Genomic DNA, 27,388 nt, shown 5'->3' with positions numbered 1-27,388 from the left:
GAGCTGGCCTGCTTCGTTGGGCTGGGCAGGGGCAGGGGTGGGGCACCAGGTCTGTGGGTGTTGGAAGGGGAAGGGGAGGGGGTCGGTCCCCAAATCCCTTACAAACAAAGGCAGAGAAGGGGGAAACAAAGCGGAATATGGGACTTGGAGGAGCCCTGGCTTGAGCTGAGCTCCCGATACCCTTCCCATGGGTTGTGCCCAGCACTGGGACAGCCATGGCAGGAGGGCCAGGGGCTGCAGCAGCGCAGCATACTGCTGCACACAGCTGTGCTTCACATCTGCTTTGCACCCTGCAGCTCCAGGGCCCTTCTCTCACTGCATTCCCCATTGGGATTGCACTGTGCTCTGTGCCCTGTCCTTGTGGGATGTGGGATGTCCATGGGCCGACACAGCCCTTTGTTTTGCATTTGTTAGGGGCCAAAGGGCTGCTGTTAGGGGCACAAGCTGATGTAAGCTGCGGGAAGTGCTGTATTATTCTGGGAGCCCCCCTGGGCTTTGTCTTGCTGTCAGTTCTGCTCAAGCGCTTCCCTCTGTGCTTCCATTGGGTAATGCATGAGCAGCTCACAGAGTGAGCCCAGGCTCTGTCCTCCCAGCGTGGCTGTGGCTATGGTGAAGCCCCTGTGGTGGTACTGCGGTGCAGGCAGCCCCACCTGCCCAGCACACATCTCAGTGCTGTGCTGGCGGCAGTGACAGCACATGGATTTGGCTCTGCTGGGGATATGCAGCCTTTCAGCAAGAGATGCAACGGGGTGAGCAAAACAAAGCCCAAAATAGCAGCAGAAATGGAAGAAAAGGATAGAAAAGGACGATATCCATTCCAGATGGCTTCTGACTGCAGATATGTAGCTTCTGGTCATGTGCTGCAGCGTCCTCCAGACCTTCTCATTCTGAAAATGAATGGCACAAAGGCCTTATCTGCACCAGCAGGGGACAGGTTTCCTTATTGCTTTGTGTCTTTGCATCCCCTTGCATACAATAGAGGCCCCTGTTTGGGTTGGTTCCCCAGTATGGAGGGGCAATACCAAATCCTTGTCCTTATGGCCATGCAGGAACAACAGTGGCAGCTGCAGTGATGTGAGCGCTCTGCCTGCTGCACTCTGAGTGCTGGTGCTGCACAAAGGGACCCTCATGGCTTTGCACTTCCCCACGGACAGGGATCTGGGGACCTTGGCTGTGGTGTCTCAGCCTCATGAACCTTCACAGAATCATAGAATCACTGAGGTTGGAAAAGACTTTAAGATCACCATGACCAACCCACCCCACCATGCACACTGACCATGTCCCTCAGTGCCACATCTCCATGGCTCTTGAACAGGCTCAGGGATGATGAATCTCCCACCTTCCAGGGCAGCTGTGCCACTGCATCATCACTCGTTTGGAGAAGAAAGGTTTCCTAATATCCAACCTGAACTTCCCCTGGTGCAATTTGAGGCCATCACCTCTTGTCATATTGCTGTTACCTGGGAGCAGAGGCCGACCCCCACCTCACCACAACCTCCTTTCAGGGCGTTGCAGACATCAGTAAGGTCTCCCCTGAGCCTCCTCTTCTCCAGTCTGAACCATCCCAGTTCCCTCAGCCTCCACTCCCCATAAGATCCCATTGTGCTCCAGACCTTCCTCAGCTTCGTTGCCCTTTTCTGAACAGGTTCCAGGGTCTCAGTGTCTTTCCTGTAGTGAGGGGCCCACAGCTGAACACAGCACTCGAGATGCAGCCTCAAACCCTACAGACTGCCCTGCATTTTGGGCAGGAGCTGCGGGCCCTGATGAGCAGCAGTGACTCCTGCTCCCACCCTCTGCACTTTCCTGGAGCCAAACTGTCCTCTGGTTGCCCCGTGGAGGGATTTTCCTCTCCCACCCCGCTCTTTCCGTCCCCTGCTAATCATTTACTCCTACCACAGGCCACTCCTTTTGACTTCTCTTTCGACCTTCAGACTGAATCACCAAAACAAAACCCCAGGGCAGGTGGGAGGGGAGCACTGCTTCCGCCAATGCTGCAGGACCGCTGCCCCATGCTGCTGCAGGTAAAGGCATTGCTTTCTCCACGACTTTCCCTTCTTCTCCTGAGGGCTGAGCCAGCTTGGGACAATCACAGAGGTTTTGGTGGAGGGCTCATCCCTCACTGCCGGGTGAGTTGGTGGGCACAGGGCTGGGGTGCAGGGGAGGCAGCTGGGAGCCGGGGCGCTCAGGTATCCTGAATCGTAGAATCATAGAGATACTTAAACTAAAAGAGGAGAAATTCAGCTTTGATGTTAGGAAGAGATTCTTTACTTAGAGAATGGTGAGGTCCTGGTATTGCTGTCCAGAGAAGAGTGGGTGCCCCATCCCTGGAGGTGCCCGAGGCTAGGCTGAGTGGGACCCTGAGCAGTCTGTTCTGATAGGGGCAGCCAGTCCATGGCCAAAGTTAGAATGCAACGTGCTTGTAGGCCCCTTTCTACCCACCTAGTTCGTGATTCTGTGATTTTATGATTAAGGTTGCAAAAGACTAAGATAATCAAGTCCAACCCCAACCCATCCCTCCATGCCCACTGACCGCATCCCTCAGTGCCACATCCCCACAGTTCTGGAACATCTCCAGGGACGGTGATCCCACCACCTCCCTGGGCAGCTGTGCCACTGCAGCACCACTCTTTTGGAGAAGAAATGTTTACTAATATCCAACCTGAAATCAGGCTCATTCCCCCGCAATCACAGCAGCTCCAGGGAGGAGAGAAATAGCATCTTCACCCTTGGAAATATTGCAGGAGGTGAAAAGGTTTCTTGCAATTGATGTGTACCAAAAATGAAGTTTTGATCTCATGGAGCTCAAGGTGGCTGCGTCCACATCTCTGCAAGGGGACAGCCTCTCTTGGGCACTGGGGGGGGCTGCTCGTGGGACGTGAGTGCCCTTAATGAGGGCAGCACAGCAGGGCTGCTCTGGGGGCAGCTCACAGAGCCGTCTCCGTGCTGCTGAGCCCTGCTTGATCCGGTGTGGAACTGCTGCTCTGCCCTTGTCCTCAGGGCCAGTCCTGCACTGCTCTAAGATTTTAGAGATCCGCACTGTCCACGTACAGTCTGTTCAGCCTTTGTTGAATCCTCTTAGATGAAGAAATGGGCTGAGATCTTTTAAAGATTCTCCTGTCCCTGTCCCACTTGACTCCGTCCCACCTGGTCCCTCCTGAAGCACTGATAACGCAGCCCCAAACAGCCCCTGCTGACACCTCGAGTGCTGTGGGTCACCTTTCACTGCTGTCTGAGGGAGGCTGACAGTGCATTCTGCAGAAGTGTTTGTTTTCCCCTTATCAGAGCCCTTCCCTGTAATCCAGCTGCTTGGCACCGTGCGCTTCCTCTGCAAGTGACACATTTATGATTATGGGTATGGATATTGCCTGATAGGGAGATTAAGATAGCACAGCCTATCTTCATCACACACATTCCCTACACAATAGCTGCATGAAACAATTCAAAACAGAGTGTGCACACGCGATGGGGCAGGGGGTCCTTCCTGGATGTGCCCTGCTCTGAGCTGCATGGCAGCAGGGCAGTGACCTGACCTCCTGCTCCTCAGTGATGCTGGCAGCACCTGGAATTCATTTCTTCTGTTTAGGAAACCAGGTTAACACACACCAGGGGGACATCTGTGACTGCTATCCCCCCAGGGGACATGGGGACAGCCAGCTTGGGGTGATGTCCCCTCCATGGGACCGATGTCCCCGTCTGTGTCCCACAGCTGCCAGGGTGTCCCCAGGGCTGGGAGGTGACACTGGCGGGGCTGAGGAGCCGGGAACACTGTCACAGTGGGGCCAGCAGCCACACGGCAACGTCCTGCTGCTCCGCTGCCATGGGGCTCTGTTGGCCAACGTTTAATTGCAGCATAGGTTAATGATTTAAGAGCTGAGCTCCAGTGCCAATTCCCACCAGCACCACCTCCCTATCCCTGCTCTGAGTGGGGGACATGTGGGGACACAGCGTGTGGGGGATGAAGGATTCTGTCTGTGTGCCTGTCCCGGTGCACAAGGTGTACATTCATCTCTCCTTTCACCACGTGCTCTTTGCTTTCACACAGGGACTGCCTAAGGACATCCAGGGCCAGCTGCCCTGATGCTCACTGCCTGGATGGAGCCCTCCTCCAGCGCCCTGGGGAAAACAAAAGGTAATGGGCTCTGGGGTGGGAGAGCAGGGGCAGCATGGCAGCAGGCACGAGGGCTGGGGAGGCACAGCCCAAGCATTTCTCCCATCACACTCCCATCAGGCACACTGCAGCAGTGAGCACAGCCCTCACACAGGGCATGGGGTTCCCTTAATCACCGGCACTGCAGCACCCACAGCCCCATGGCAGTGCACAGCACCAGGCAGAGCTGCTGCTGGGTGGGCTAAGCTCCCGCTGCAGCCACAGGCAGGAGATGTTATAGGAAATGACAACAGAAGCCGAAGGAGACTCTTTTATTTTTAATGATGAGAGAGAGAAGACACCAGCCCTTCTGCAGTATCTGCTTTTGCTCAGAGCTTTATCTCTGGTTCTCCTCCACACGTCCATGTTTGTATTTAACCCCACTCCATGGGCAGGAGGAGCACTCTGTAAGGAACTTCTCCTAGGCTCAAGCAGAACCAAAGGACACTTCTAACCTTCCTCCCAACCACATGACCAAATGCTCAGCTGACTAAAGCAGGCAAAACACTGCTCTAAAGCACCTGACGGGACCCCAGCAGCCCACAGCCCATCACCCTCAGCTGGGCTCCCAGCCCCTGACTATATCTGGCAGGTGCCTGGCCCTACTTGAAGCTGATCAGCTTCCTGCTCTCTCTATAGGGCTGCAGTGCATCAGCAGCACCCAGAGCAAGAGGGGTACCCATGAGCTCCCTGGTGTGCTGCAGGCAGCCCCACTGCTCCCTGCTGGGGTGTGCAGAAGAGCCCTCTGGGGCCACAGAGCTGCTGGGGGTGGGCTGGGCTGGGGCAGGGATGGGGAGTGAGGAGACTGCAGGTACTGCGTGCTCACCCACTGCACGCTGCTTCCTGTGCCTCCCAGTGCAGCCTGTGCTGGGCGATGTGCTCCCAGGTGCGTGGCTGATGTTTTGTTCTCTGTTTTTGCAGGTTTTTAGTTTTGATCTTTTTTTTTTTCCTCTTCCTTAATCTTTGCGAAGTGCTGTGGGCTTCAGCCACCTGCTGTTTTCCAGGTTTGCACACAGCTTTCTCTCTGGAACCCCGAGGGCTGCTGTCTGTAGGCTCCAGCTGGAGCTGGGGCTGCTCAGCCTGTCCCCTCCCACTCTGCAGAGCTGCGTAGGTGGCAGGGATGTTATCCCCAGGAGATAACGGGATGAGGAGCTCTGTGGGACAGCTCAGAGCACTTCCTCAAGTAGAGGAGCCCTTAAAGTCTTCTTCCTCCTCTGTCTTCTCACCTTCCTCTGGTTTTTAATGAGCATAGAAGCGGAGCTCAGTGCTGGCCTGCAGTTATCCCTCAGATCTGTAGCAGAGGGAAGCTGAGTGTTTCCTTGCCAGCAGAACATTGTGCCTGCAGAAGTCCTTCCCACCACCTGTGCTCCTGCTCTGTGCTGAAACTGGGGCATCCCCCCGTGCTGCGTGCAGGATGGGAGCTGTGGGCTGCGTTGGTGGCTCCCTATAAGTCCTGTGCTCCTTCCAAAGCCCCGCTGGCCATCCTGCCTTGCTGTGAGCAGCGTTCCCAGCAAGGGAGTGGGTTTGCAATCTGGGTTAGGTATGAAGCAGTGCCGAGAGTGCTGACATCAGGAGGAGGGTGGGAGGCAGCTGCACATGACGCGTCCATGAGGTTGCCTCTCTGCAAGGTACGCGTTGCATCGGTAATGTGTTTGTAGCAAATAATGCTGGGCTGGCATGGGAATGTGGGTCACCGCTGGTAGAGCTGCTGTAGGAAGAGGGAGCTGCTGCTGTGTGCTAGGAGGAAACGTGTTACTGAGGGATGCTTCTGGGGAGAGACTGCGCTGCAGTGAGTGCTCCTGTAAGTAGCAGCTCTGTGCTGGGTGTGATGCTTGCTGGGGAGGGCTGTGGGGTGCATGGTTCATGCTCCCGGTGTGCAGTAAGTCACTGTGCCATGGAACTCTTCAGGACTTGGTGATGCTCCATGGCCCTGCACCTGGAGCATCCCTACTGCCCCTGTGTGTGCAGGGAGTGATGCAGCCAGGCATGGATAACCCGGAGCTCCTGTGTGCTTCCCTGACCTAGTTCTGATTCTGTTGTTCTGTGTAAGTGTGCAGTAGGAAATCTCCACGCTTTCGGGGGAGCGGGGTTTGTTAACAGTAAGGAAAAGCCTATTGGGCTCTAATCCACTGAGCAATCAGGAGCTGGCCAGGCTTTGCAGGTGAGTGCAGGCTGATGGTGGAGGTGGCTCTGCATCTGAACAGAAGTGGTATAGGATGGGGATGGACATTGCCTAACGTTGTCCCTGGTGCCTCAGAGCAGAGAGGCTCCTGCCTCAGAGAGAGTGCACCTGATGGAGTGGTGCCTGTGGTCAGCAGGGACTTGTTGAGCATCTCCACTGGCAGCAGAGGAGCAGCAGGGCAGTGTGGGGCAATTGGGGGGATAGGGGGGTGGAAATGTGTGCGTGTCCCTGTGATGCTGCCAGCCTTTGTTCAGCAGCACTGCTCTGCCTCACTGCAGCTCCCAGCCCCTCCAGCCCAATGTCCCATGCTGCCTGCAGGTACTACTGCACATGGATGTATTTCTGTGCTTTGCTCACATGCTCCCCAGTCACCCATGCTGACCCTATCCCCAGCTGTGGGTCAGGGCTGAGCTCCCTGCAATATCTGCCTGGTCTGTCTGGCAGCGTGTGGGGCAGAGAGTTACTGACTCAGGTGACCTTCAGCAAACCTCAGCGGGCTGGGGAGGCAAACAGGGAAATGAGGACTGTGCCCTGTGGGAGGGAGTGGGGCCCAAACTGTCCGGGTGCTGCCCCTTCTGCAGGTGCTGCTGGGCTGCTGTACTCATTGCAGGGCCAGGTGCTGCTGAATGCCTCATGGGGTTTGCTTTGGGTGCTTGCATTTCCTGCCTATTGTAACATGAATGGGCTCTACAGTTTGGCTTGGGCTTGTTTCCTCCCAAAACGTGTCCTCCTACCAACCTCTTGTTTGGGGAGGTGTGCTCTGGCAGCCACTGCTTTGGCCATAGTAGAGCTATTCTGGCATGGCAGCTTGTTTGTGTCTGTAAAAACACTTGTTTTTAAGGGAGGGAAAGAAGTACACGTGTGGATGTTTTTAATCTTTCTGGAGGGTGAGAATGAGCCTTAGAATTCTTCTGTTATCTGCTGCTGAATACAACAGAGAACTCCCCCGATCAGGTTGTGCTCCTGAGACTATCCCATGTGCAGTGGGCTCAGGGCTCTGCTCTTCCTCCAGAGCAGAGGTGATGATGACGATGGGTACTGGCAGCTGCTCCTGGGTGGGAATCCTGGTGCAGGCTGCATTCCCTTGGCCAAGGCTCTGGCTCATCTCTTTCAGGCCCTGAAAGGTCTCATTCAGGTCCATCGTTACTTGCAGAGCCCTGAATGAAGGTGGCAGTACATGTGCCAAGTGTCTGATGTGTCTCAGCACAGCAGCAACCTTGTGAGCGTTGCTCATCCCTCCTGGGGGTGGGAATAGCTGACAGGGGCTTGGTGGTGCCGAGAGAGCCCTGGTCCGGCTCTGCCCTGGAGAAGGGGGAAGGGGGGGTGGCATCTGCTTTAGGGCTTCTGTCCCATCCTGGGAGCTCTTGAGGGCTCCAGGTGGGTTGGGAGGGAGCTGTCCTGGTTCCTATAATTTCCTGGTTATTTTGGTATGTGGGTGGGAGGGGAGGAGGGTGGCTGTGGGGAGAGGAGCAAGGTCAGTGAAGAACAAACATGCCTCTGTGCCAGTGATTGCACCGCCTGCTGATCAGCTCTGTGCTCCTACTTTCCCCGCAGAATTCATCAAGCACGGCCACGAGAGGATAGGACAAACCATCAAGGCATCCGGCTCCAGGCTCTGCTCATAGTGAGTATGGAACCCGCTGTGTCCGGGAGCCCTTTAAAAGCTCAGCCTGGTGACACTGGTGGTGGATGGCACTGGCTGGCACTGGCCAGATGTGGGCTGTCCCGGGGATGGCCACCGGTGCCCGCTGCCACCCTGCAGCTCCAGCCCTGCACTGCCCCGCTGGGTGTGGGGTGACCATGGGTCTATGTGTGGGGCAGAGAGGGGCACTGCTGACAGGTGAGAGACTTTTGGGGGGCTGGTGGAGGCTTCAGGGCCCCTTTGTGCATGGGGTGAGGCAGAGAGAGGGTGGGGGAGTGGGGAGGGAGGAATATTCCGAGCGTCTCTGCCTGAGTTTCAGAGCCTTTGGGGTGGGGGGGAGGGGGAAGGTAATGCTTTCTGGGGCGAGGGAGAAGGGAACACATTTTGGCTTTGCCCCCCTTCCTGCTGCCATCTCTTTTATCCTGACTTTTGCAAGTCGTGTAGCAGAACCCTGTAATCTAATGGGAACTGCTGCTGTGGCAGGACCCCGCGATGCTCAAGCAGGACGGGTCTAAGCCACCCAGGGCACCCAACAGCTTCACCTGGCTGCACTGCAGAGCTGGGGGCTGTGGCACCCCTGTGCAGTGGGGTGGGTGTGTGGGGCTCTGCTGCTCTCCATGTATCAATGCCCTGACCAGTTATTGCCATCCCAAACTGAGGGTCAGCCATGATGTTTAGGAAGTTTGTGCTCATTCAAACTCCTTGTGCACCTGTGAAGCTTCTCTCCCCCATCTCCTATTGGTATGTTTGATGTGCACCTACTGTCCTGCTTCCCACCACACTCACACTTCTATGCCCTGGGAGCAGCAGTGCTACTGAGGAGTTAGCTGGGGACCTCAGCTGATGTTCTGTGATGAAGGCAGCATGACCATACCTGGTAGGTTAATGGTGTGAAGCTGCTTCTCTTGGTTTTGGCTTTCACTGCTCCCTTGCTCTCTTCCCCAGTGCTGAACGAGTTGCTATTTTAATGGATCGTTCCCGGACCTCAGACAGCAGTGCCCAGGTGAGATCCCAGTTCAGAGCTGGCAATCCCTACCATGGGGATGGAGAGGGGAAAGTTACCATAGGAGAAAGGTGAGGAGGAGTGCCTGGGTTAGCCTGCTGGGAGATCCAGTGCTTCCCTGTCCCTGGGGGTGATGCTGAGTGGAAAGAAAAAAAGAGGAAGAAGCCCTCTGTAGCCTTTCTGAGTAAGGGTAATGCCTCCAGAATCTGTGAGAATGAGATGAGGGCAACTTATGTGTCTGATGTGTATGAATTTCTCACTGGGAAGAAGGAGGCTGTACCTGCAGTGCTGCTGTCCATAAGGTCACCTCCAAGACTCCAGACCTGACAGTTTGAAGCCTTAATGGGAAAGGGCATGGGCAGTAGGGTTTGGGGACAGTGCTGATGCCAGCTGCAGGAGTGCTCCTGTCTCAGAGCAGTGCATGGGAGTTCCCTGCCCAGAATAGGTGATGGGGAGCACCTTACCACTGCTGTGCTGAGCAACTGAACCATGGAGTGCCTTGCTTACTGTGCCAGTACTGATGATCTTGGATGCATCAAGTCAGGAGTTAAGCCACATCTCAATCCTTTCTCTGCATGTATGGGATGAGGACTTGAGCACAGACTGTAGCCTTGCAGAGCCTCCAGCTTGGGCACGATATTGCTACAGTGCATAGCTCTATCTTCCCTTTCTCCATCACTATTGTATATCTCACTGATATGTTTATTAAAGATAAGGGGTGCTACGTTAAGGGCAGGAAAACAGACTGCAGCATGATCCTGTGACTAATACTGCTGTTCTCCTCTCTAGCCTCCGACACCAACTGATAACATCAATCTTGGACCTTCTGCTAACCCAAAGTAAGCTCCCTGCAGAAGCCAGGTAGGGTGTGGAGCTTGCTGTGAAGAGATCTGGCAGGGGAAAGCAGGCAATCCCTGTGTCCTGCAAGGGTGGTATCTGCAAAGGACTTACTAACTACATCACTTAGCTTTTAACACTGTGCATCAGCTTTCAAGATATTCAGCTACAGCTCATTCCTGTTCCATGATTGTCCCCTGTCCATATTCCCTGCAGCCTCTAATCACATCTCCCTCTTTTGAGGGACTGTAGGGTGAAATTTTCCTCATTACTACTGGCTTACAAACTGATTTTTGCACCCTACAAAGGAGGGTAAGTTGCCTCAGAAGGTGGCTTCCTGAGAGGTTCCTTGTCCTTTGCTCAGTGCACTGACATGCAGCATGAATCCCCTGCTGGCTGGCAGGGAGGGTCACCTGTCTTCTGTCTTGTGTCCTTCAGCCACTTTCACAGAAGGATGATTGCTTTGATAAAGGTGTTGCCGTTGCATGTTGTTCTTCTAGAAACATTAACTTCCTTCATTCTTGCCCAACAGTGCCAAGCCAACAGACTTTGACTTCCTGAAGGTTATTGGCAAAGGAAGCTTTGGAAAGGTAAGTAGACTGAGTGGGCCATAGCTTTTTAGAGATGCCCGAACTGAAGGAATTTGTCCTTTGCTTGCACTTCTCCTGAGGATCTTGGCCATGTTTGGAGGACTGAGACAGGATGGGGCTCAAGTGGTTTCCATAGTCCATTCTTACTTTGAGCTCCCCTGCAGCCGCTCTAGGAAGAAGTGGGGGTGTTTCATGCTCAAGGTGGTGATGAGCAGCACTTGACTGAGAAGAATGATTCTAATAGAGCCTCAGATGCCTTCAATTAGCAGAAGGTGCCTAGGCAAAGCTGTGTTTCATAAGATGGCAATGATGAACTTGAAACAGGACTGTCTCTAAATGTTCTCAAACCACTTTCTGTTGAGTATGTAAGATGCTTGGAGACGCTGAGTGCCTTTTTCTGGCAACTTGAAAGTGCTGGGTTGGGGAAGACAGTAGACTGGAGTTTGGTCTTTAAATCTTTGTACCTGACCCTCTGAAGCAAGGTAATCACTTCCAAGAGCCCAGCTAGTGGGGAAAGAGGGAGGAACTCAAAGCTGTGATGTGACTCTGTTGTAGGTTCTCCTGGCCAAACGCAAGAGTGATGGGACTTTTTATGCTGTGAAAGTCTTGCATAAGAAAACCATCCTAAAGAAAAAGGAGGTATGTCTACTCTCCTTGACTATGCTTACACATAGATACCAATCACTAAGCAATCCTGGTAATGCAACTGAACCATCTGGTGGCTGAAGTGAGTGTCCACATCGACAGTGCACGCAGTAAGCATGGATTTATTTGTGCCATGGGGGTATGAAGAAGGGACTGAGATGAAGCAAAGTTGGGGGGGGGGAGGGGAAGTACTTTGATTTTTGGGGCTGGATATGGTCCATAGGGTTCCCAGATTCCATATGGTTTCAGAACTACAGGGAGTCAGGAGAGCTGTCTCCTTTCCTGCTTTTTGATAGCAAAACCACATCATGGCAGAACGCAATGTGCTTCTGAAAAATGTCAAGCACCCCTTCCTTGTGGGCCTCCATTACTCCTTCCAGACCTCGGAGAAGCTTTACTTTGTACTTGATTATGTGAATGGGGGAGAGGTGAGTACAGACTTTGTTTTCAGTCTCCTGTTTGTTCCTTCCCAGGCATGCTGTTTTATTGCCTAAAACTTTCTTGTCAGGAGATAATGATGTTGAAGCATAGCATTACTTTGGAAAGAACAGCCAGGAGGGGCTGGCAAGCATCTCACTTACAAGTGAAAATATTGCTGAATATGACCTGTGCCAACTGGTTATCAAGACAAGTAGGCTGGGGAAAAAAAAGAAAGGGACACTTTAAAATCCCATGGAGTGCATAAGAAATTCCAGTGTTGGTGACCTTCATAGAAAGCACACCTATAACTGGCTCATGAGTTGGAGCTAGCAAGGCAGCTTAACTAGACCTGCAGGTGGCCGGGTTTTGGGCAATGACTTTTTAGGTACGATATTGATGTAAGAGGAAGACAAATGCAGCAATTCCTGGGAAGGTGTTTAGATAGTGAAATAAGGCTACTTGGTTTGGGCTTGTTTGGTGCTGTTTGTGTGCCCCTTGCTACAAATCAGCTTTCCCTTGAATAGCTGGCTTGTGGGCCAGAAGATACCTTTCTGCTTTTAGAGTGGCCATAAACCCTCTCGTCTCTGTCTTAGCTCTTCTTCCACTTGCAAAGAGAGCGTTGTTTCCGTGAGCCCCGTGCAAGATTCTATGCTGCAGAAGTTGCTAGTGCAATTGGTTACCTGCATTCCTTAAACATCATCTACAGGTAATGTACACTACCATGCTGGGGAGAGCAGGGGCAATGGATCCACCAGCCAGCTGGCTGCAGGGCTGGGGAGAGAAGAGAGGCTTTTACCTCCATGTGAGGTATAGAGGCATTCAGCACTGTGAGGGACCTGCTGGGCAATAAATGCTCCCAGCCCAACAGTGGGGAGAAGACAATAGTTGCGTAGAAAGATCTAGGATAAACCTTCTTAAATAAGAGATTCTATGACAAATCATGCATAGTGAAATGCAAGTTAATATCTGACCCTGTATGAGAGCAGTTCTATGTTAATGGAGATTATATATTAATACCCAAGAGCAAGGGGAGTTTATACTTTAGAAAGGTCTTAGTGAGTTGGCTTATGAAGTCTTGTTAGTTCCTCTTTTTACCTGATGCTGTTGCTGCTTAGGCCAGATATTTAGAAAAGTCTGATCTGCTCAAACAGTTTCTTGCCTTGCAGGGATTTAAAACCTGAGAACATCCTCCTGGATTGCCAGGTATGTGCACCTCTCATGCTGCCTTCTGATTTTGAAAGCATTGGCATCATAACCAGAGGGCCATAGTTTTACAAGCCATGGCTTATTCCATTGCATGGATTTTACATCTATATACCACTAAGTTTCTGTACAGATGTTGCAAGAGGGGGCAAGCACACACTCTGCAGAACTACATACAAAACACTCTGCTTGGTCCCGAGAGTTGGGACCTGGCTTGTGGGGAGGGACTTGAGTGCCAAGAGTAACTCACTGCTACTCTGGTGGTGATGCTATGCCACCTGGCTCTGGGATAAAGCAGTGCTAAAGCACAGCAGTATTGGATGTCATCACGGTGATGCAGTTGTAGTGAGACTTTAGAAAATGTCTATACTTACTTATTTTCTCCATAGACTTCCTACTTGCATGATAGGACACCTAGAAGGTGAGGGAAGGAAAAATAAGTGACCAGTGGGACACTAAAACATAGATTGGATTAGATGTGAAGGCCAATGCTTGGAAATTGTGCTGTTTCTCATGAGAGAGTGGGCCAGGCTGAAATTCTCTTTGTCAGGGACATGTGGTGTTGACAGATTTTGGACTCTGCAAGGAAGGAATGGAGGAAGAGGAGACTACCTCTACGTTTTGTGGCACTCCTGAGGTATGGCCTATGTTGGAGCTCTGCTATGAGCTGAGGCTGAGAGCCTCCTTGATACAGGGAGCCTGATAACATAGAAATAATCGTATGTGAGACCAGACTTGATGTGCTGCTTGTCCTGCAGGCCACATGAATGCTTACCTGTTGCACCTGGGCTCTGAGTATTTTCATTGCTTTGGGTAGATCTACTGGGTATGGAAACAGCAACCAACTCAAAATGACAAGAGTCTGTTAGAAGCAGAATGTGTCAGGGTGGGACAGGTTTGCTGGTTCTGTTGGTGGGTGGCACCAACTGCTTCTAGGAAGAAAGCATTCTGTAGCCCAGGAAAACAATTTCTTTTTTTTTTTGTGGGGAGTTGGGTGTTGGTGGGTGCCTGAGGCAAATGGAGAATCTCTGTAAGCCTATTTGAAGACGCTGCTGTGTACTTCCAAATGGATTTGCTGAACTTGAACTGCAGTCAGGTTTGCATACTTACAAAGGTGAAGCCCTTCCTTTATGACTGGACTCCAGTATCTACTTCTGACTCTTCCAGTACTTAGCTCCTGAGGTGCTAAAGAAGCAGCCGTATGACAGGACAGTAGACTGGTGGTGCCTGGGAGCTGTCCTCTATGAGATGCTTTTTGGACTGGTAAGTTTGGAAGTGATTTTATGTAGTGGAGAACTTTATTTTCCAAACGTGTGAAGTGAGGTCAGCCTCATGTTCCTATGGCACTCAGTATGGACAACTGAGGCAGTTAGCTGAATGCAGGATTCAATCATGCACTTACCCTTTGAACAGAGATTCAGGTTGCCCTTAGCTTCTCCCCGTGGGACTCATCTTGGCCAGTGATGTGACTCCTTACTGTAGCTTGTACTTGACAGGCTGCTTCTCTTCTCTTTCAAATTAGCCTCCCTTTTATAGCCGGGATGTGTCTCAGATGTATGACAACATTCTCCACAAGCAACTCCAGATCCAAGGAAGCAAGACTGTGGCAGCCTGTGATATCCTCCATGGACTTCTCCATAAGGACCAGAAGAGGAGGCTGGGTGCCAAAACAGACTTTGTAGGTAGCCTCCCTTATGACTAGGAGGGAGGATGGATAAGAAGCCCTCCTATGTTTTTTATTTTTCTTTTTTTGTGGTAACAGCACTGCCTTGGGAAAGGCTTTCCATGTAGGTTGATCTTTCCAGTTCCCTAAAAGAGGTATATGGGGTTGACTCATTTCTGAAGGGAAATGCTATGGTTCAAGATGTGGTGGCAAGCTAGAACACCTGCAATGGTGTCATCTCATCCCTTCAAGGAATTACAGGACTATGACCCTCATGCATTAAAGACTTACTACATGGACCCTATGTGGACATGTGGCAACTCCAAGTCCTGTTTCAATGACTTACTGCTACGAGACAAGTTGGCAGGTGCTGAGAGAAGGGTTAGCAGACAACTGATATCTCCTCCCCCTTTCCATGCAGCTCGAGATAAAGAACCACGTATTCTTCAGCCCAATAAACTGGGATGACTTGTACCACAAGAGGATTACCCCTCCATTCAACCCGAATGTGGTAAGTGGGTATTTAAGTTGCTATCTACCTTATAGTAGTTCACAAGGAATTGGGGCTGCAAGGTCAAAGGCTCTTCTCCAGGCATCCCTCACTGATAGTGAGGGATACTGAAGTGCAGGTTATACGCTGCGAATGTGGTGGTAGGGGATTGACCACAACTTGGGGTCTGCTTGCCCAAAACGATGCGTACCTCTGCTTCTTTAGGCTGGCCCAGCTGATCTGCGGCACTTTGACCCAGAGTTCACCCAGGAAGCGATCTCTGCCTCCATCACCCACACACCTGACTTAGCAGCCAGCAGCTCCAGTGCCTCAGATGCATTTTTAGGATTTTCTTATGCACCAACTGAAGAGGACTTCTAGATTTTATAAAGGCTTTGAGAAGCCAGTTTTTAACTGAATGGGATTTTATGTTTGCTGTTATTGCTGTGGCTTTTCTTGTTTCAGTTTTTGAAGGGAATGGTAATGTCATTTGCTCATGGTGGTTTAAGGAAACTGGGACTAATACACTAACTGGGTGGGATGGAGCAGAGCTCTTAATTTGTGCTGTTTAGTGGATTTGTCTCTAAATGTGTGCTTCTCTAGCAGGGAAAGTGAGACACTGATGATAACTATTGCTGTGCCACGTGGTAGGATTGTATTCACTGTGGTTGTATTTATGGCTAAGGTTTGTGTACCATCACTCACATCACAGCCACATCTCTGTGACAGGTCATTGCTATGGGGTGGAGCTAATGCTGTCCAGCATGTCTGACTGCTTTGACTTCCCCATAACAAAGGGAAACTCTTCACAGCACAGCAGGGGGAAGATCAGCGGCTTCCTCCTTTTAAGTAGGATGTGCTCATCTGAATGGTTGGGTAAGGGACAGTCTGATCACAGGAGCTAGGCCGGAGTCAAAGCGGGGCACTTCAGCAAGCCTTCTGCCTAGGGCCACCAAAGAAGCTCACGTATGGATGTCAGTACTTCAGAGCAGGAATGAGGAGGTCCATGGATGCTGCTGAAGAAGCAGAGCTGCCTCAGTGGGAGGGAGGAAGCCCCTTCCTCATCCTAGGCTGAGCAGCCGTCTGTCAGTTACTGCTGGCGGGGCTGCGGATCCTATCCTGTGCTGTGACCTCTCCTAGGGGCTGGTTGGAGAGCTGCTCCTCAGCACCACAGCAGCAGAAGCCTGCACTGCTCTGACGCTGTCTGCCACCGATGTGGACACGATATTTGTTCTGCCTTAATTGAAATGCTGGTGTACTGCTTGAGTGCCACTTCCCCTGTTCTTCCTCGAGTCCTTTTCTTAGTGCTGCTGGGAGGAGGGGAAAAGGGGGCGAGTGCTGTTCGCGCTGTGGGATGTTTGTACGGGAACGTTTATCTTGTAGGTGCAGCAGCCACCAGAACTACCACACGGCTCCTATTAAAGCGCATACACTGCTGTGCTGTCCGGCCTCTGTGTTACCAAAGCGGGGGGTGCGGGTGGCTGTACAGCATAGCGCCCCCTGCCGGCGGCTGCCGGGACGATCCCAGCCGCGGTGTTTCCTGGGAGACGAACCGCCGCCTCCCCTCCAACGCGCGGACTGCTGCGCATGCGCGGGCGGCGCGTTGCCGGGCGGCCGCGGGCCGCTGTGTGGCCGCTCGCGTAGCGCCCTATGGAGAAGGGCCCGCGGAACGCCATCGTCTTCAATGCTTCCAAAGGGGAGGTCTTCACTCCCGCCAGCAGCTACAAGGCCTGGCGTAAGAGGCTCCGAGGGAACTGGAAGATCCTGAGGTGAGGGGCGGCTTCTGAGGCGGGCCGGGCCGCTGCCGTCCCCGTCCTCGCGGCGGCTCCGAGCTCTGCGGCCCGGCGGTGCGGCACAGCCCGGCTGCTTTGCTCGGAGCTCTCGTGTCTCCGCGGTGGGGCGGAAGAAAAGCCCTTCGCTTGCACGGATGTAGGTTTCTGATTCAGCGTTGTTTATTCCATGGTAACAAGAAGCCAGCCCATGTGCTTATCGGCGCTTCGCACTGCACAGTAAGTGCAGAGCCCTGGTGGCTGTGGCGGCGGTGCTGTGCCTGTTTCCCAGCTGTTATGTCCCGAGAGTCACGGAGAAACGTTGGGGCTCCGCTCAGCATCCTTCACCATCCAAGAAGCTGTCTGTAGGAGACAAAAACAGCACACTTAAGGTCTACCCCTCGTGTTGCTTTAATATTAGAAGCGATGCTTTCCTTCATCCTCAGCCTGGCGTTAAGGGCCGGAGGTTGGTTCAGTACTGCACCACAGGCTGTGAAATACAAGCTCAGGGTCTGCCACAGGGCCCCACTGATGGTGCCTTGTGTTTGACAGGTTGAAACTGCTGAAGGTTATCTTCGTTTGAGTTGTCAGTTCTAAACCAAAGCGAAAGGATGTGAAGGGTCTGAAGGGATTTGTTTTATTATGTTTATTTGTCAGTTCTTAAAAATAATATTGTGGTTCGGGACAAGAATACCACGCCTTTTTGTTATCTGTTCATAGCTTAAAAGATGAGATCACCTCTGAGAAGCTCTTTGGAGTGAAGCTCTGGATAACAGCTGGTCCCAGAGAAAAGTTCAGTGCTGCTGAGGTAAGAAGTCAGTACCTGGTTGCAAATGGGCTCTGTTTTAAGATTTGCTTAATGCAAAATAGGAGATAACAGTGTAGATGATTTTGCAATGCTACTGCTTTGTATGCATTTATGCAACTTGAGATTTGAATGCTTTTCTCATAGCATCAAATTCATTGCAGGTTGTCAGAATCATCTCAGTGTAGCTTCTTCCAATTCTTTAAGGGAGCATATAAACAGGAGGGGGAACAGCTGTTTATGAGGGTGGATAGTGATAGGACAAGGGAGAATGGTTTTAAACTGGGACAGGGGAGGTTTGGGTTAGATATTAGGAGGAAGTTTTCCACCCAGAGGGTGGTGACGCACTGAACAGGTTGCCCAAGGAGGCTGTGGATGCCCCATCCCTGCAGGCATTCAAGGCCAGGCTGGATGTGGCTCTGGGCAGCCTGGTCTGCTGGTTGGTGACCCTGCACATAGCAGGGGGTTGGAACTGGATGAGCACTGTGGTCCTTCTCAACCCAGGCTATTCTGTGATTCTTAGTCTTACTGTTGGCTTCTTTCACTTATGTTTTTTTTTTTTCTGGATGTTGTCTTAGTTTTTGGTTCTGAAGAAATTCCTGGAGGATGGTGGAGCCATCCTGGTGATGCTAAGAGAAGGCGGAGAGTCCAGATCTGGCACAAACATTAACTTTTTGTTAGAAGAATATGGGATCGTTTTCAATAACGGTAATGGGGCTCACTGATACCTTTTATTCTTTCATTTTCCACAAAATCTAAGAGCAGTTCAGTCTGTAGGGTATGAGCTCTGCAGGTCCTGCACACAAAGTATGCCCTTGGATCTTTTCAGGATATGTTTCTCTTGAAATCTGTATGTGTTTTGCAGTGTAATACTGAAGCACACCAAGGGCTTTCCATGGGCACAGCAGCTTGGTAACAACTTGGCCGGCCATCTCTGTGCCTCACCTTAAGTGGCTGTGGCACCTTCTTGGAGGAGACCAGTAACATGCAATCCATTAGCTTTTGCACTGCCAAAGTATGCACACCAAGACATGCTCCTTGGTGACATTTGGACGGTGGTTGCTTTTGTTTTCCTTTTTTTTGTTTTCCTTTTTTTGTGCAATCAACACTATTGGTCATCATCATGCTTTAGGAGATGTATTAAAAACTTTGATAAGAATTCTGTTAACTTCATCATCTTTTTTTAATCTGAGAATATGTAGAAGACGTGGGGATGTGGTTATTTTTCATATTTTTATTTTGCAAATATATTGCTGGTCTACATCTGTGTGTCCAGAAGGAAATAATAGTGAAGACTGATAGGAACTCTTTTGGGGAATATGTGCCAGCTTTGCAGTGTTAGAAAGAAATGTTCAAGGGAGCCCAGAGTTAAACTCATTTAAATTGCTATGTTTTGCATACTGATCAGTTAAGATATAGATTTCCTCTTATTTCCTTCTTTTATCCAAGATGCTGTTGTACGAAATGTATATTACAAGTACTACCACCCAAAAGAAGCACTGATCTCTGATGGAGTTCTGAATAGGTAAGTAATTTGGCTATATACATCTTTACAATAAACTCCTTTAGCCCACAGTGTTCTCAGTGGTCTCTGCTTTCAATATGTTATAGGGGAATCAGTGAAGCTGCAAGAAAAACGGTGCTTGAGACAACAGGTGAAGATGGGAATGGGCATGACTCACAGTAAGTGTTTTCCTTTGAGGCAGCTGATGGGAAAAGCTTTAGCCTCACACTCAATTGATTGGTTCCATAGGCAGGAATTTATTTAGCTTATGTTGACCTTTTCTAACATATATATATATCAGTCAGCTTCTTGCTTCCCAAGGCATTATCTGGAAAGAAGGCTGTTTAATGACTCTTGATAGCAAGTAAAGAGCAGGAATGATAGATTTGGAGAAGCATTATTACTTTCTTGACCATTATATATTTTTTTCGTCCCTTCTCTGTATATTTGAGTTTGATTGAACAGCATAAATACGCATGACCTCTAGTTGGTGAGTGGTCTGGCTCTAGCGAAGAGGAACCCTACTTCTTTCTAAAGAGTTTTAGTCTAGGGTAAGGTAGATGTGTTATGACGTTTAACTTCTGTCTGTCTGTGCTATTTTACTCTGCAGAGGAGTGAAAGGACATTGAGAATAATACAGCTTTTCCATAAATAACTTCAAATGTTTTTATTTTTTCTTGCTGCTAGTTTGTAGAGTAATACAGTAAATGTGTGCATGATTACAAGGAAGATCATAAGTGTAAAAACGTTTAATATATATATTTGTCTACGATTAAGTATGCCTGCTCTTCTCTCAGGTACGTGTGTGTGTACCTGAACAGAAACCGAGAGGAATCTTTTTTTTCTCCCCTAGACAAATTGTGAGCCAGGGAACACCTAGTAGAAAGTGATGTCATTCTGATGATCTGAATTTCTCAAATAGGGCTCTTGGCATTCCACCACCAGTGCATGGTTAAACTTCTCAGCTTAGGCAGATGGACTTTTGTAAATGAGACGAGCCTATCTGATGCATGCAGGCACTTAAGGAATCTGTGTATTTTCTGCAGAGCTCTCACTTTTGTGTATCCATTTGGTGCCACACTGAATGTGATGAGACCAGCAGTGGCTGTTTTGTCAACAGGATCTGTCTGCTTCCCTCTCAACAGGCCTATTCTTGCGTTCTATCAGCATGAGGTATGATTCTGCATGAAGCAAACCATGTAATTTGACCATTTAATCAGATTGTTAGCTTAGTTAGTACTGGATTGAGAAAGAGGACCATCAGCTCAGAACTGGTAAATGTCTGTTATCTGTACAGCTTTCTTAGTTTATTAGAAAAAAAAAAACCTACTAGTAGTGGATAGGTACAAAGAATTAATATTGTTAGTGAACATAGCTACATTAACATACACTTCACTGTATACATAACTTTCTAACACTGTTGTGGGTTTTTTTTCCTATCTTAGATAGCAAGAAGATTTTTATTTATTTCTTTTACTGAAGATATCTGTCTTCATTCCCTCACACTGCATCTGAAATGCACCCTGTAAATCAAAGACAGTACAGCAGTGTGAGTGAACTTACAAGTGCACTTACTGCTTGTATTTTGTGTGCAACTGTTGGAGTAAGATACAATAAAATCCCTTCTCCCAACACAATGTTTGCACATAAATCCAATGGACCTATAGACTGATGTCTAATTTTGCACCCATGATAATCTTGAAATTATTTGCATTAATGCAAAGATGTCTTTTTGTGATGTAAGTTACCAAAGTTACGTAAAGCCTCGCTGGTTAGTGTTCTCATTTCAAGAATGTGCCTGTTTTTGTGGAGTTCCATGTGCTTTACCTCGTGGGTACAGAGAAGTGGGTTTTCTTCTGAGAAATACAACAAATACATTGTGCTCTGTGTGAAATCCACGTAACTTGTTTGTGCCTCCAGAAGTCCTCTACATGGGTTTATCACTGAAATGGAAGCAATTAAATGTCGCATGGGTAGTTCTTCCTGTATTATAATACTATCATGTGAAATCAAATAGATGGCATCATTTTTCCTGTCTAGCTTGCAGAAATTGTAGACAAAAAGATAGAAGATGAAGCCAGAGACAGAGATTCTTTCTCAGGCAGAGCAGAGAAACGTACCAGAAGGAAAACAGAATATATTGAAGCAAAGAAGAGATGCAGTAAAGAACAGCAACAAAAATTGAAGGAGTGGAAAGTAAGAGCAGGGGATGCTGTTTAGTTACGCTGTTTGGAATGATATGTTTAGAATTCAAGTTGAGCTTTGCTTGCAAAACATGGAGTGAGAAATATCAGAAATTTGTTAGACAAACTGGAGCTCTGTTTGAGCTTGAGTATCTTCAATGTCATTGCAGCAGTCTTTATAGTTTATAGTTAAGTTATGCTATGAGTTTCGCAGCTGGTGCAGGAAGCACACATGGTGTCTGGCTCTGTTGAAAACTTCCTATTTCTTATGTGTGCCCTTGTGGAGGGTCTGAGGGGTAATCTGGATAGAGAAGAATACCAAAGTTGTTTCATGAATGCCTTTTTATACGTGTTTGATTTAGCTAAAGAAAATTACAAGGGCCTGAATATTTTGCATTTTATATTACAAGCAATGGAATTATCAAACTCTTCTGCTGTTAGCTGATGTATTCATGTGCTATATTGACATGCATGCATGTCACTGTCCTTTAGGTTTCCATTTTTTTAACTTATTTTTTGCTTCATCAGAAAAAGTGTTCTTTTCTTTGCAAAAATAACATAAGTGCAGCTATTATGGTTTTTTTTTTGGATTGCCAGCCAATTTTCTTTCTAATCTTAAAGATCTTAAAGATCACCATTTTACTAAATTTATGAGCCTGCAGAGCATGTGCTCTTGTAAAGAATGCTGCGCTCTTGTGAGCTTTCCATGTTTGAAACTGCCTTTGATGCTTATTCCAGCATTTCTTATTTGTTTAAATTGCTTTGTAATGAGATGCCATTAACAATTGCCTCTAAAACTGCAACTAGGAATGTTTTTTTTGTTATATTGTATTCTGTCTCGATAGAGTCAAGGTGGAAAGATGGCAGCGCTGGGATCTTGCCACATGTTCAGTGATCAATATTTAGATAAAGAAGAAAATGGTAAGATCATGGTAAGTTAAAAAGTATGTGTATCTTTTCTTCCATTAGTGCTTGATTTTTGGTACATGATTAATAATAAACCTTTGCATATGTAGCTCCTGATAGGTGGGGGTTGTAATGTGCTTTCCAAGGTGTAGTGCATACTGCCCTTATCTGTAAGAAGAGGTTTTTCCTGAAAGCACACCTCTCACACAGGGTATGCTTATTGTCGTGAATCACTGCTTCCATAAGTAAACAAAAATTAAAGTTTGTCTTTTCTCTCTAGATTTTCTTTGATTTATTACCCGTTTTACTTCTTTTTTTGCTGTACGTTATTAGATTCAATATGAATGAGCTTGGGCCTTCCTGATTTTAATAAACCTTTCCCCTTTTCCAGGATGTACTTTTCCAGTGGCTCACAACATCAGATATTCATTTAAACCAGATGGATATGGAAGACCCTGAGGTAAGAGAGATCCTTCACAAGGCAGTAAATAATAGAAATGTGTGAAGCAAAGGCAGATTTTGTTCATCTGGTTAAGAATCGGCCTTTGTATCAATTCTGGTTGTGTGTGTGTGTGTGTGTGTATATATATGTATTATTAACTGGCACATGCAGATACTACTTTTTATTTAGAAATATACATGACAAAATTGTGTGCTCTGCATATATGAAAAGAACAGGTCTTGCACAGTTGAGTGGTAAGCTGTCTCCAAATTTTAACAAGAACTAGCAACTTCAGATACAGTGTCCATGCAGCAAGTAGCTATGCAGCTAAGAACAGAGTCTGCAGTTTTCTGGTGTAGTAAGCAGCGCTGTGAAGGCTCGTGCCTAGTGGAGAGTGAAATAATTTCTAGATGACATTAGGAGAGGTGTAAACTAGGAAGAGACTGTAATTGGGTTGGTCTTCTTAATAATATGCAAGTCTGTTTGTTTGTTCAGATTTCAGACTATACCTTGCTCCCAGATACAGCTGCACTATCTGAACAACTGCGAGTCTGTCTGCAAGAAGGAGATGAGAACCCAAGAGACTTCACAAAGCTGTTTGATACATCCCTGTATCAGCTGGATACAACCGCCCTCCCTTCAGTTATCAAGTCAGCAGCTGTGAATTCATTCATTTATTTATTAATGTGCTACATTCTTTTTTTCTACATTTTCTGCTTGTGTTTATTGTGTCCACTTAGCAGAAGAAACTGAACAGTGTACCACATTCCGAATATGGATATACCAGAGCATATATATAGAGTGAGGTCTTCTCTTGTTCTGCAGCCATTTTTTTTCTTGTTTAGCAAGTTTTATCTTTGATAAGAATTTTGCTGTAGTTTCTGACATTCTTTTTTACTTTTTTCTATCAGTTGTTGACTCAACTGAAACTTTTTGTAGAACTGCATGCAGTTATGTTGGGTACTTTCTGGAGGGATAACTGAGAGCTGGTTGTTTTTCCACTCGTGTTATTACTTGGCATTTACTGAAGCTCTGTTTCTTTCATCTTTGCGTTTCCCAGCAATTCTCTGTCTTACAATTTACCTTCTGCTCGGTTTCATCACTTTTCTATCACTAGCAGCTTTGTCCCATGTAACTTATGCTACTCAGATCATGTATGAACACGTTGAATAATAGCAGGCTTGACACAGATTTCATAAAACTCCACTCCTTTGTGGACATCTTTTTCTTACTCTATATTTCTTTTATTTTCACTAGATGTGAATTCATACTGGAATGTCCCTTCTGATCCCATAGCAAATAAGTTTTAAATGGCTTTTGTAAGGGACTTTCTGAAAAACTTAGTTGAAACCTCCAGTCAGCTCCTTTTGAACTGGATCACTTTTTTCCTTGTGTGTGTCCACCCCTTTAAAAGTTGTTTGAATAATTGAGAGGCATGACTTCCTTCTATTTTATCATTTTACACGTCTGTCTATCATTGTCTCCTCTGCCATATCTTCAGTTTGCTTGCTTTAGAAGTCACTTATTACTAATACATAATTCTCTGGGCTCCTTTGAAAAATAGGTATCCTTTTTTTTGTGCTGTTACTTTCTGCATAATGTTGACCTTAGAGTCTTTGTGAAAAAATAACTTCTGTACTCCTTAATGCATGCAAGTGCAAATGGACATTGTGTTATTTCTTTTCTTACACTTTGTCTTTTTTTTTTTAACTGCAGAGCTTATGAACAGTTGAATGTGAAGCATGAACCTCTCCAACTCATTCAGCCTCAATTTGAGACTCCGCTACCTGTCTTGCAGCCAGCTGTGAGTAATCTTGCTGATACAGGACCTGGGGAGTCTTTGTTTCATGTGTCATATGGACACACTGTGCATTGTTTCTGTTTTTCTTTCAAGAGAAAAAGGGAGAGGAATACTGATATTGCAACACATTTGCCTCTTAAGAAGTAGCTCTTATTCACACTTGTAATTTTTGTCAGCAGAACTTGAAAATGTGGCATCTGGTATAGCAGAGAAACTCCCTAGATCTCTAGGAATGCCTTGTATGTATAATCATTTCATCTGTGTAGCTGCTCCTGGCCCTGTAAGGCTTTGGGGTTCTGCTTTTACTCTGAAAACATAAGGTGGTATTTCAGAAAATTGTGGTGTTGTAATCAATATAATTATACTGCTGGGGAGGAGCCAATCAGTTCCACTGTTCTCTGTGACTTTCTGCATTTTTGGGTGAAGGAGAAAGTAAAATGTTGGTCTTTTACAACGAGGGCTGGCCAAACTTTTACTTGCAGAGATTTGGGCCAGTACCAACACTGTGAGCTTCAGTGGTATCACACTTATTTTTTTTTCTCTGAGCTCTGCCATCGTGGCTCGTGCTTTGGTTTGACCACTGAAGAAATGTTACTGTGATAACTTTCAGTTGACCCCTGAAACTAGCTGTAAGTAGTGTCTCTTGTAGTGCTCTTTAAAAACAGGTTCATTTAGAAATGAAGTGCTCTTTTAAGCACTTGTCAGCTCTGTTAAATGCAGAGTCACAGTTGTGGCACATGTGGTGACTGTATGAAAAAGAAAATACCCTCATCAAAATTAGCACAGAAATGTTTCAGGCTGAGTTGTTATGGTCCGCTTAGTACCTTGACTGTCTCAATCCTAAACAGAATCACCTGGATGTCTTGGAACAAAATTAAAAACAAACTGCAAATACAGCATCTATAGTTGTTCCAGGTGGTAATTCTGGCATACTAGAGACTAAACTCTTGGAATGTTCAGTTATTTTTACAAAGCACAAATGAAATTTTTAAAAGGATGTACATTTGTACTCTGGGCTTTGGAGTTCTTTTGACTTGATAAAAGGTTTATTGAAGTGCAGTCTAAAACTGTTGTCTTGGAGATTTTTGAAGTATAAGGGAAATATTGTCAATTAAACGTGCTAATTCTCTTCAAGGTTTTTCCACCTGCTTTCAGAGAATTGCCTCCTCCTCCTCTGGAGCTGTTTGACTTGGATGAAACATTTTCCTCTGAGAAAGCTCGTCTTGCAGAGATTACAAACAAATGTAAGCAGAGCAGACTGATTTTTCACATGTGTATATGCAAGTTTTGTAAGAAAATAGGTGTTTTACTTTAACCTCATCCTAATTTATGAAAATTCACTGTTATAATCCTGGGCCAAGTACGCTTTGAGCCTTGGAAGCTGGTTCATGACTTACAGCTCTTGAAACATCAGTTAGCAGCAATGCACCTTCCTCTTCCTTTCCCTGTCTTTTCCTCTCCCAAATGGGCTTTTCATTTGCAAGGCCTGCTGTTATTTTAGAGAGTTGTTGGCCTCCCGTTCTATTCTTTTGGGGAATGGTTTTTGAAGTCAGCAGTTCAATATCTAGCACTGACTGTTGATCAGTGCCTGTTAAGATTATTCCAAACGCACCTTAAGTCTAAGCAAGATGAGAAAGTACTGGCTGCGGAAATACATCATGACTAGTTCTCTGAACCTATTTGTAGACTCCCCAGGATACCAGAAATGAATGGAGATTGGTATGTTTTTGCCCAGCTGGTACAGGTATGTGTGATGCTCACCTGCCTCTTTCCTTGGGATGCTTGTTTAGGTACTGATGATGACCTGGAGTTTTACGTACGGAAGTGTGGCGATATCCTAGGAGTTACAAGTAAACTCCCAAAGGAGAAGCAGGATGCCAAACATATTCTGGAGCACATCTTCTTCCAAGTGGTTGAATTTAAGAAACTGAATCAGGTATTTTTACTAACAGAGTTACAAGTGAATTGTTAATAGTATCAGCACTAAGGTGATACATCTTTGTAGCAGCTGTTCTTGTCACAGGCAAGAGGTGCAGCAATGTGTTAAGGCACTTGATGTACAATAAAGTAGACCACTGGTGTTTGATACAGGATACTTACAATGGTATAGATTGTGTAGTGCTCAATTTATTAAATCTTCAATTGATTTTAATGGGGGATTGATGCATGCGAGTGCAGTTTGAGTAATTTCAGTAATTTACATGCACAGCGTGTAAAAGCTGTGTGCCCTCATAGGTGTTCCCATGCTTGCTAATGCTACAGTGTAGATGTGAAACCAGCATTGTTACTCACAGGGAGTGCTGCGTTCAAATTTACAGTAAAGTACTTCATGCTTACAGCTCTATTTGGCCGATCAGCTGTTTTTACTAACAAGTATCTCAAATAGTCCAGTTAAGGTCAAAATCTGACACTAGTTATGTTATACAGACTGTAGTATATAATCTGTATGGTTAAATGTTTTATTCTGTTTGTGTTTCTCCTTTCCTCTTCACTAAGGAACATGATACTGACACAAGTGAAGCTGGATTCCAGAATGGTAACTGAGACCTGGCTTTCCCCAGATGGAGATGGATCTATTAAAAATGTACTTAGCGATTTTCTTCAACCTCTGTGTTCAGTACATTGATTAAGACTGAGTCTTTCACTGAATGTATGGATCGGTTACATGTAGTAGTTGGGATATCTAATGCCTTTTGAGGAAGTGTTTGTATTTTCCAAACAATTTCCTATTTTTCTATTTCTTTATTGAAAGTGTAATTTTGTTATATATATATATAAATCTTATGCTAAGAAAATGTAAGTTTGGTCCTTTCTTGCTCTGGTATTTATTTTCTTCTAGTAAGACTTACTGTGGGCCCTTTTGGCATACGTGTAGTCCTTAATTGCACTGGGAGAAAGATCGTTATTTTGGTTGGTGAACTGGAATAAGAAAATACAGCAATAAATATGGAAGATGCTGAAAATATATTACTGTATCACCCCAATGCAGTCTCCTTTTGGATCTCTGCAAAAATGAACCAAGGCGAGGTAGGTTTGTAGCTGTAGGAGCAGAAGGTTTTTTTTTTTCCAGGGAGGGGAAGAGTTGAAATCAAATAGTGATGATGTTGTTACAGACTGCTGCCTCGCTCAAGGTTGGAAGTACATCATGAATAGAAG

At 47.2% G+C, this 27,388-nt stretch overlaps 2 protein-coding genes across 16 annotated transcripts; both read left to right on the top strand.

Annotated features, from left to right (window-relative positions):
* The first annotated feature begins 1,929 nt into the window (after nt 1–1,929).
* SGK2 (SGK2, serine/threonine kinase 2) lies at nt 1,930–16,258 on the top strand. 13 transcript variants are annotated; one of them, XM_046902936.1, is made up of 18 exons: nt 1,930–2,021; nt 4,043–4,129; nt 5,069–5,151; nt 6,198–6,308; nt 7,884–7,953; nt 8,779–8,848; nt 8,917–8,974; nt 9,764–9,813; nt 10,344–10,401; nt 10,957–11,040; nt 11,343–11,474; nt 12,060–12,172; nt 12,633–12,669; nt 13,220–13,306; nt 13,837–13,932; nt 14,192–14,347; nt 14,754–14,843; nt 15,048–16,258. In XM_046902936.1, exons 7-18 carry the CDS (start codon nt 8,939–8,941, stop codon nt 15,201–15,203), a joined length of 1,095 nt encoding a protein of 364 aa, XP_046758892.1. In that variant the 5' UTR covers nt 1,930–2,021; nt 4,043–4,129; nt 5,069–5,151; nt 6,198–6,308; nt 7,884–7,953; nt 8,779–8,848; nt 8,917–8,938; the 3' UTR covers nt 15,204–16,258. The 13 variants fall into 13 exon arrangements, with proteins under 13 accessions (XP_046758892.1, XP_046758889.1, XP_046758891.1 ...); XM_046902933.1 differs by having other exon boundaries at nt 8,690–8,848; XM_046902935.1 differs by lacking the exon at nt 6,198–6,308.
* A 151-nt stretch (nt 16,259–16,409) lies between these two features.
* On the top strand, nt 16,410–27,027 carry IFT52 (intraflagellar transport 52). 3 transcript variants are annotated; one of them, NM_001397550.1, is made up of 14 exons: nt 16,410–16,591; nt 17,312–17,399; nt 17,975–18,104; nt 18,846–18,921; nt 19,008–19,079; nt 19,947–20,073; nt 20,941–21,096; nt 21,929–22,015; nt 22,381–22,449; nt 22,927–23,081; nt 24,148–24,235; nt 25,368–25,476; nt 26,023–26,168; nt 26,729–27,027. In NM_001397550.1, exons 1-14 carry the CDS (start codon nt 16,473–16,475, stop codon nt 26,774–26,776), a joined length of 1,470 nt encoding a protein of 489 aa, NP_001384479.1. In that variant the 5' UTR covers nt 16,410–16,472; the 3' UTR covers nt 26,777–27,027. The 3 variants fall into 3 exon arrangements, with proteins under 3 accessions (NP_001384479.1, NP_001384480.1, NP_001006287.1); NM_001397551.1 differs by lacking the exon at nt 20,941–21,096; NM_001006287.2 differs by lacking the exons at nt 20,941–21,096; nt 26,023–26,168 and adding an exon at nt 25,919–25,976.
* Nucleotides 27,028–27,388: the final 361 nt, after the last annotated feature.

Source organism: Gallus gallus, chromosome 20, assembly GCF_016699485.2.
Source record: "Gallus gallus isolate bGalGal1 chromosome 20, bGalGal1.mat.broiler.GRCg7b, whole genome shotgun sequence".
In the NCBI taxonomy this organism is placed as follows: Eukaryota; Metazoa; Chordata; class Aves; order Galliformes; family Phasianidae; genus Gallus; species Gallus gallus.
Note: the sequence above shows the minus strand (reverse complement) of the source record. Positions and strands in the feature narration are given on the sequence as shown.

Coding starts and splice junctions, on each gene's coding strand:
- SGK2 (XM_004946998.4), top strand. CDS start 4,078: ATGCTCACTGCCTGGATGGAGCCCTCCTCCAGCGCCCTGGGGAAAACA. Junction 13,933..14,191: donor ATGAGATGCTTTTTGGACTG/GTAAGTTTGGAA, acceptor CTTTCAAATTAG/CCTCCCTTTTATAGCCGGGA. Junction 14,844..15,047: donor CTCCATTCAACCCGAATGTG/GTAAGTGGGTAT, acceptor CTGCTTCTTTAG/GCTGGCCCAGCTGATCTGCG.
- IFT52 (NM_001397550.1), top strand. CDS start 16,473: ATGGAGAAGGGCCCGCGGAACGCCATCGTCTTCAATGCTTCCAAAGGG. Junction 17,400..17,974: donor AAAAGTTCAGTGCTGCTGAG/GTAAGAAGTCAG, acceptor ATGTTGTCTTAG/TTTTTGGTTCTGAAGAAATT. Junction 22,450..22,926: donor TGGATATGGAAGACCCTGAG/GTAAGAGAGATC, acceptor TTGTTTGTTCAG/ATTTCAGACTATACCTTGCT.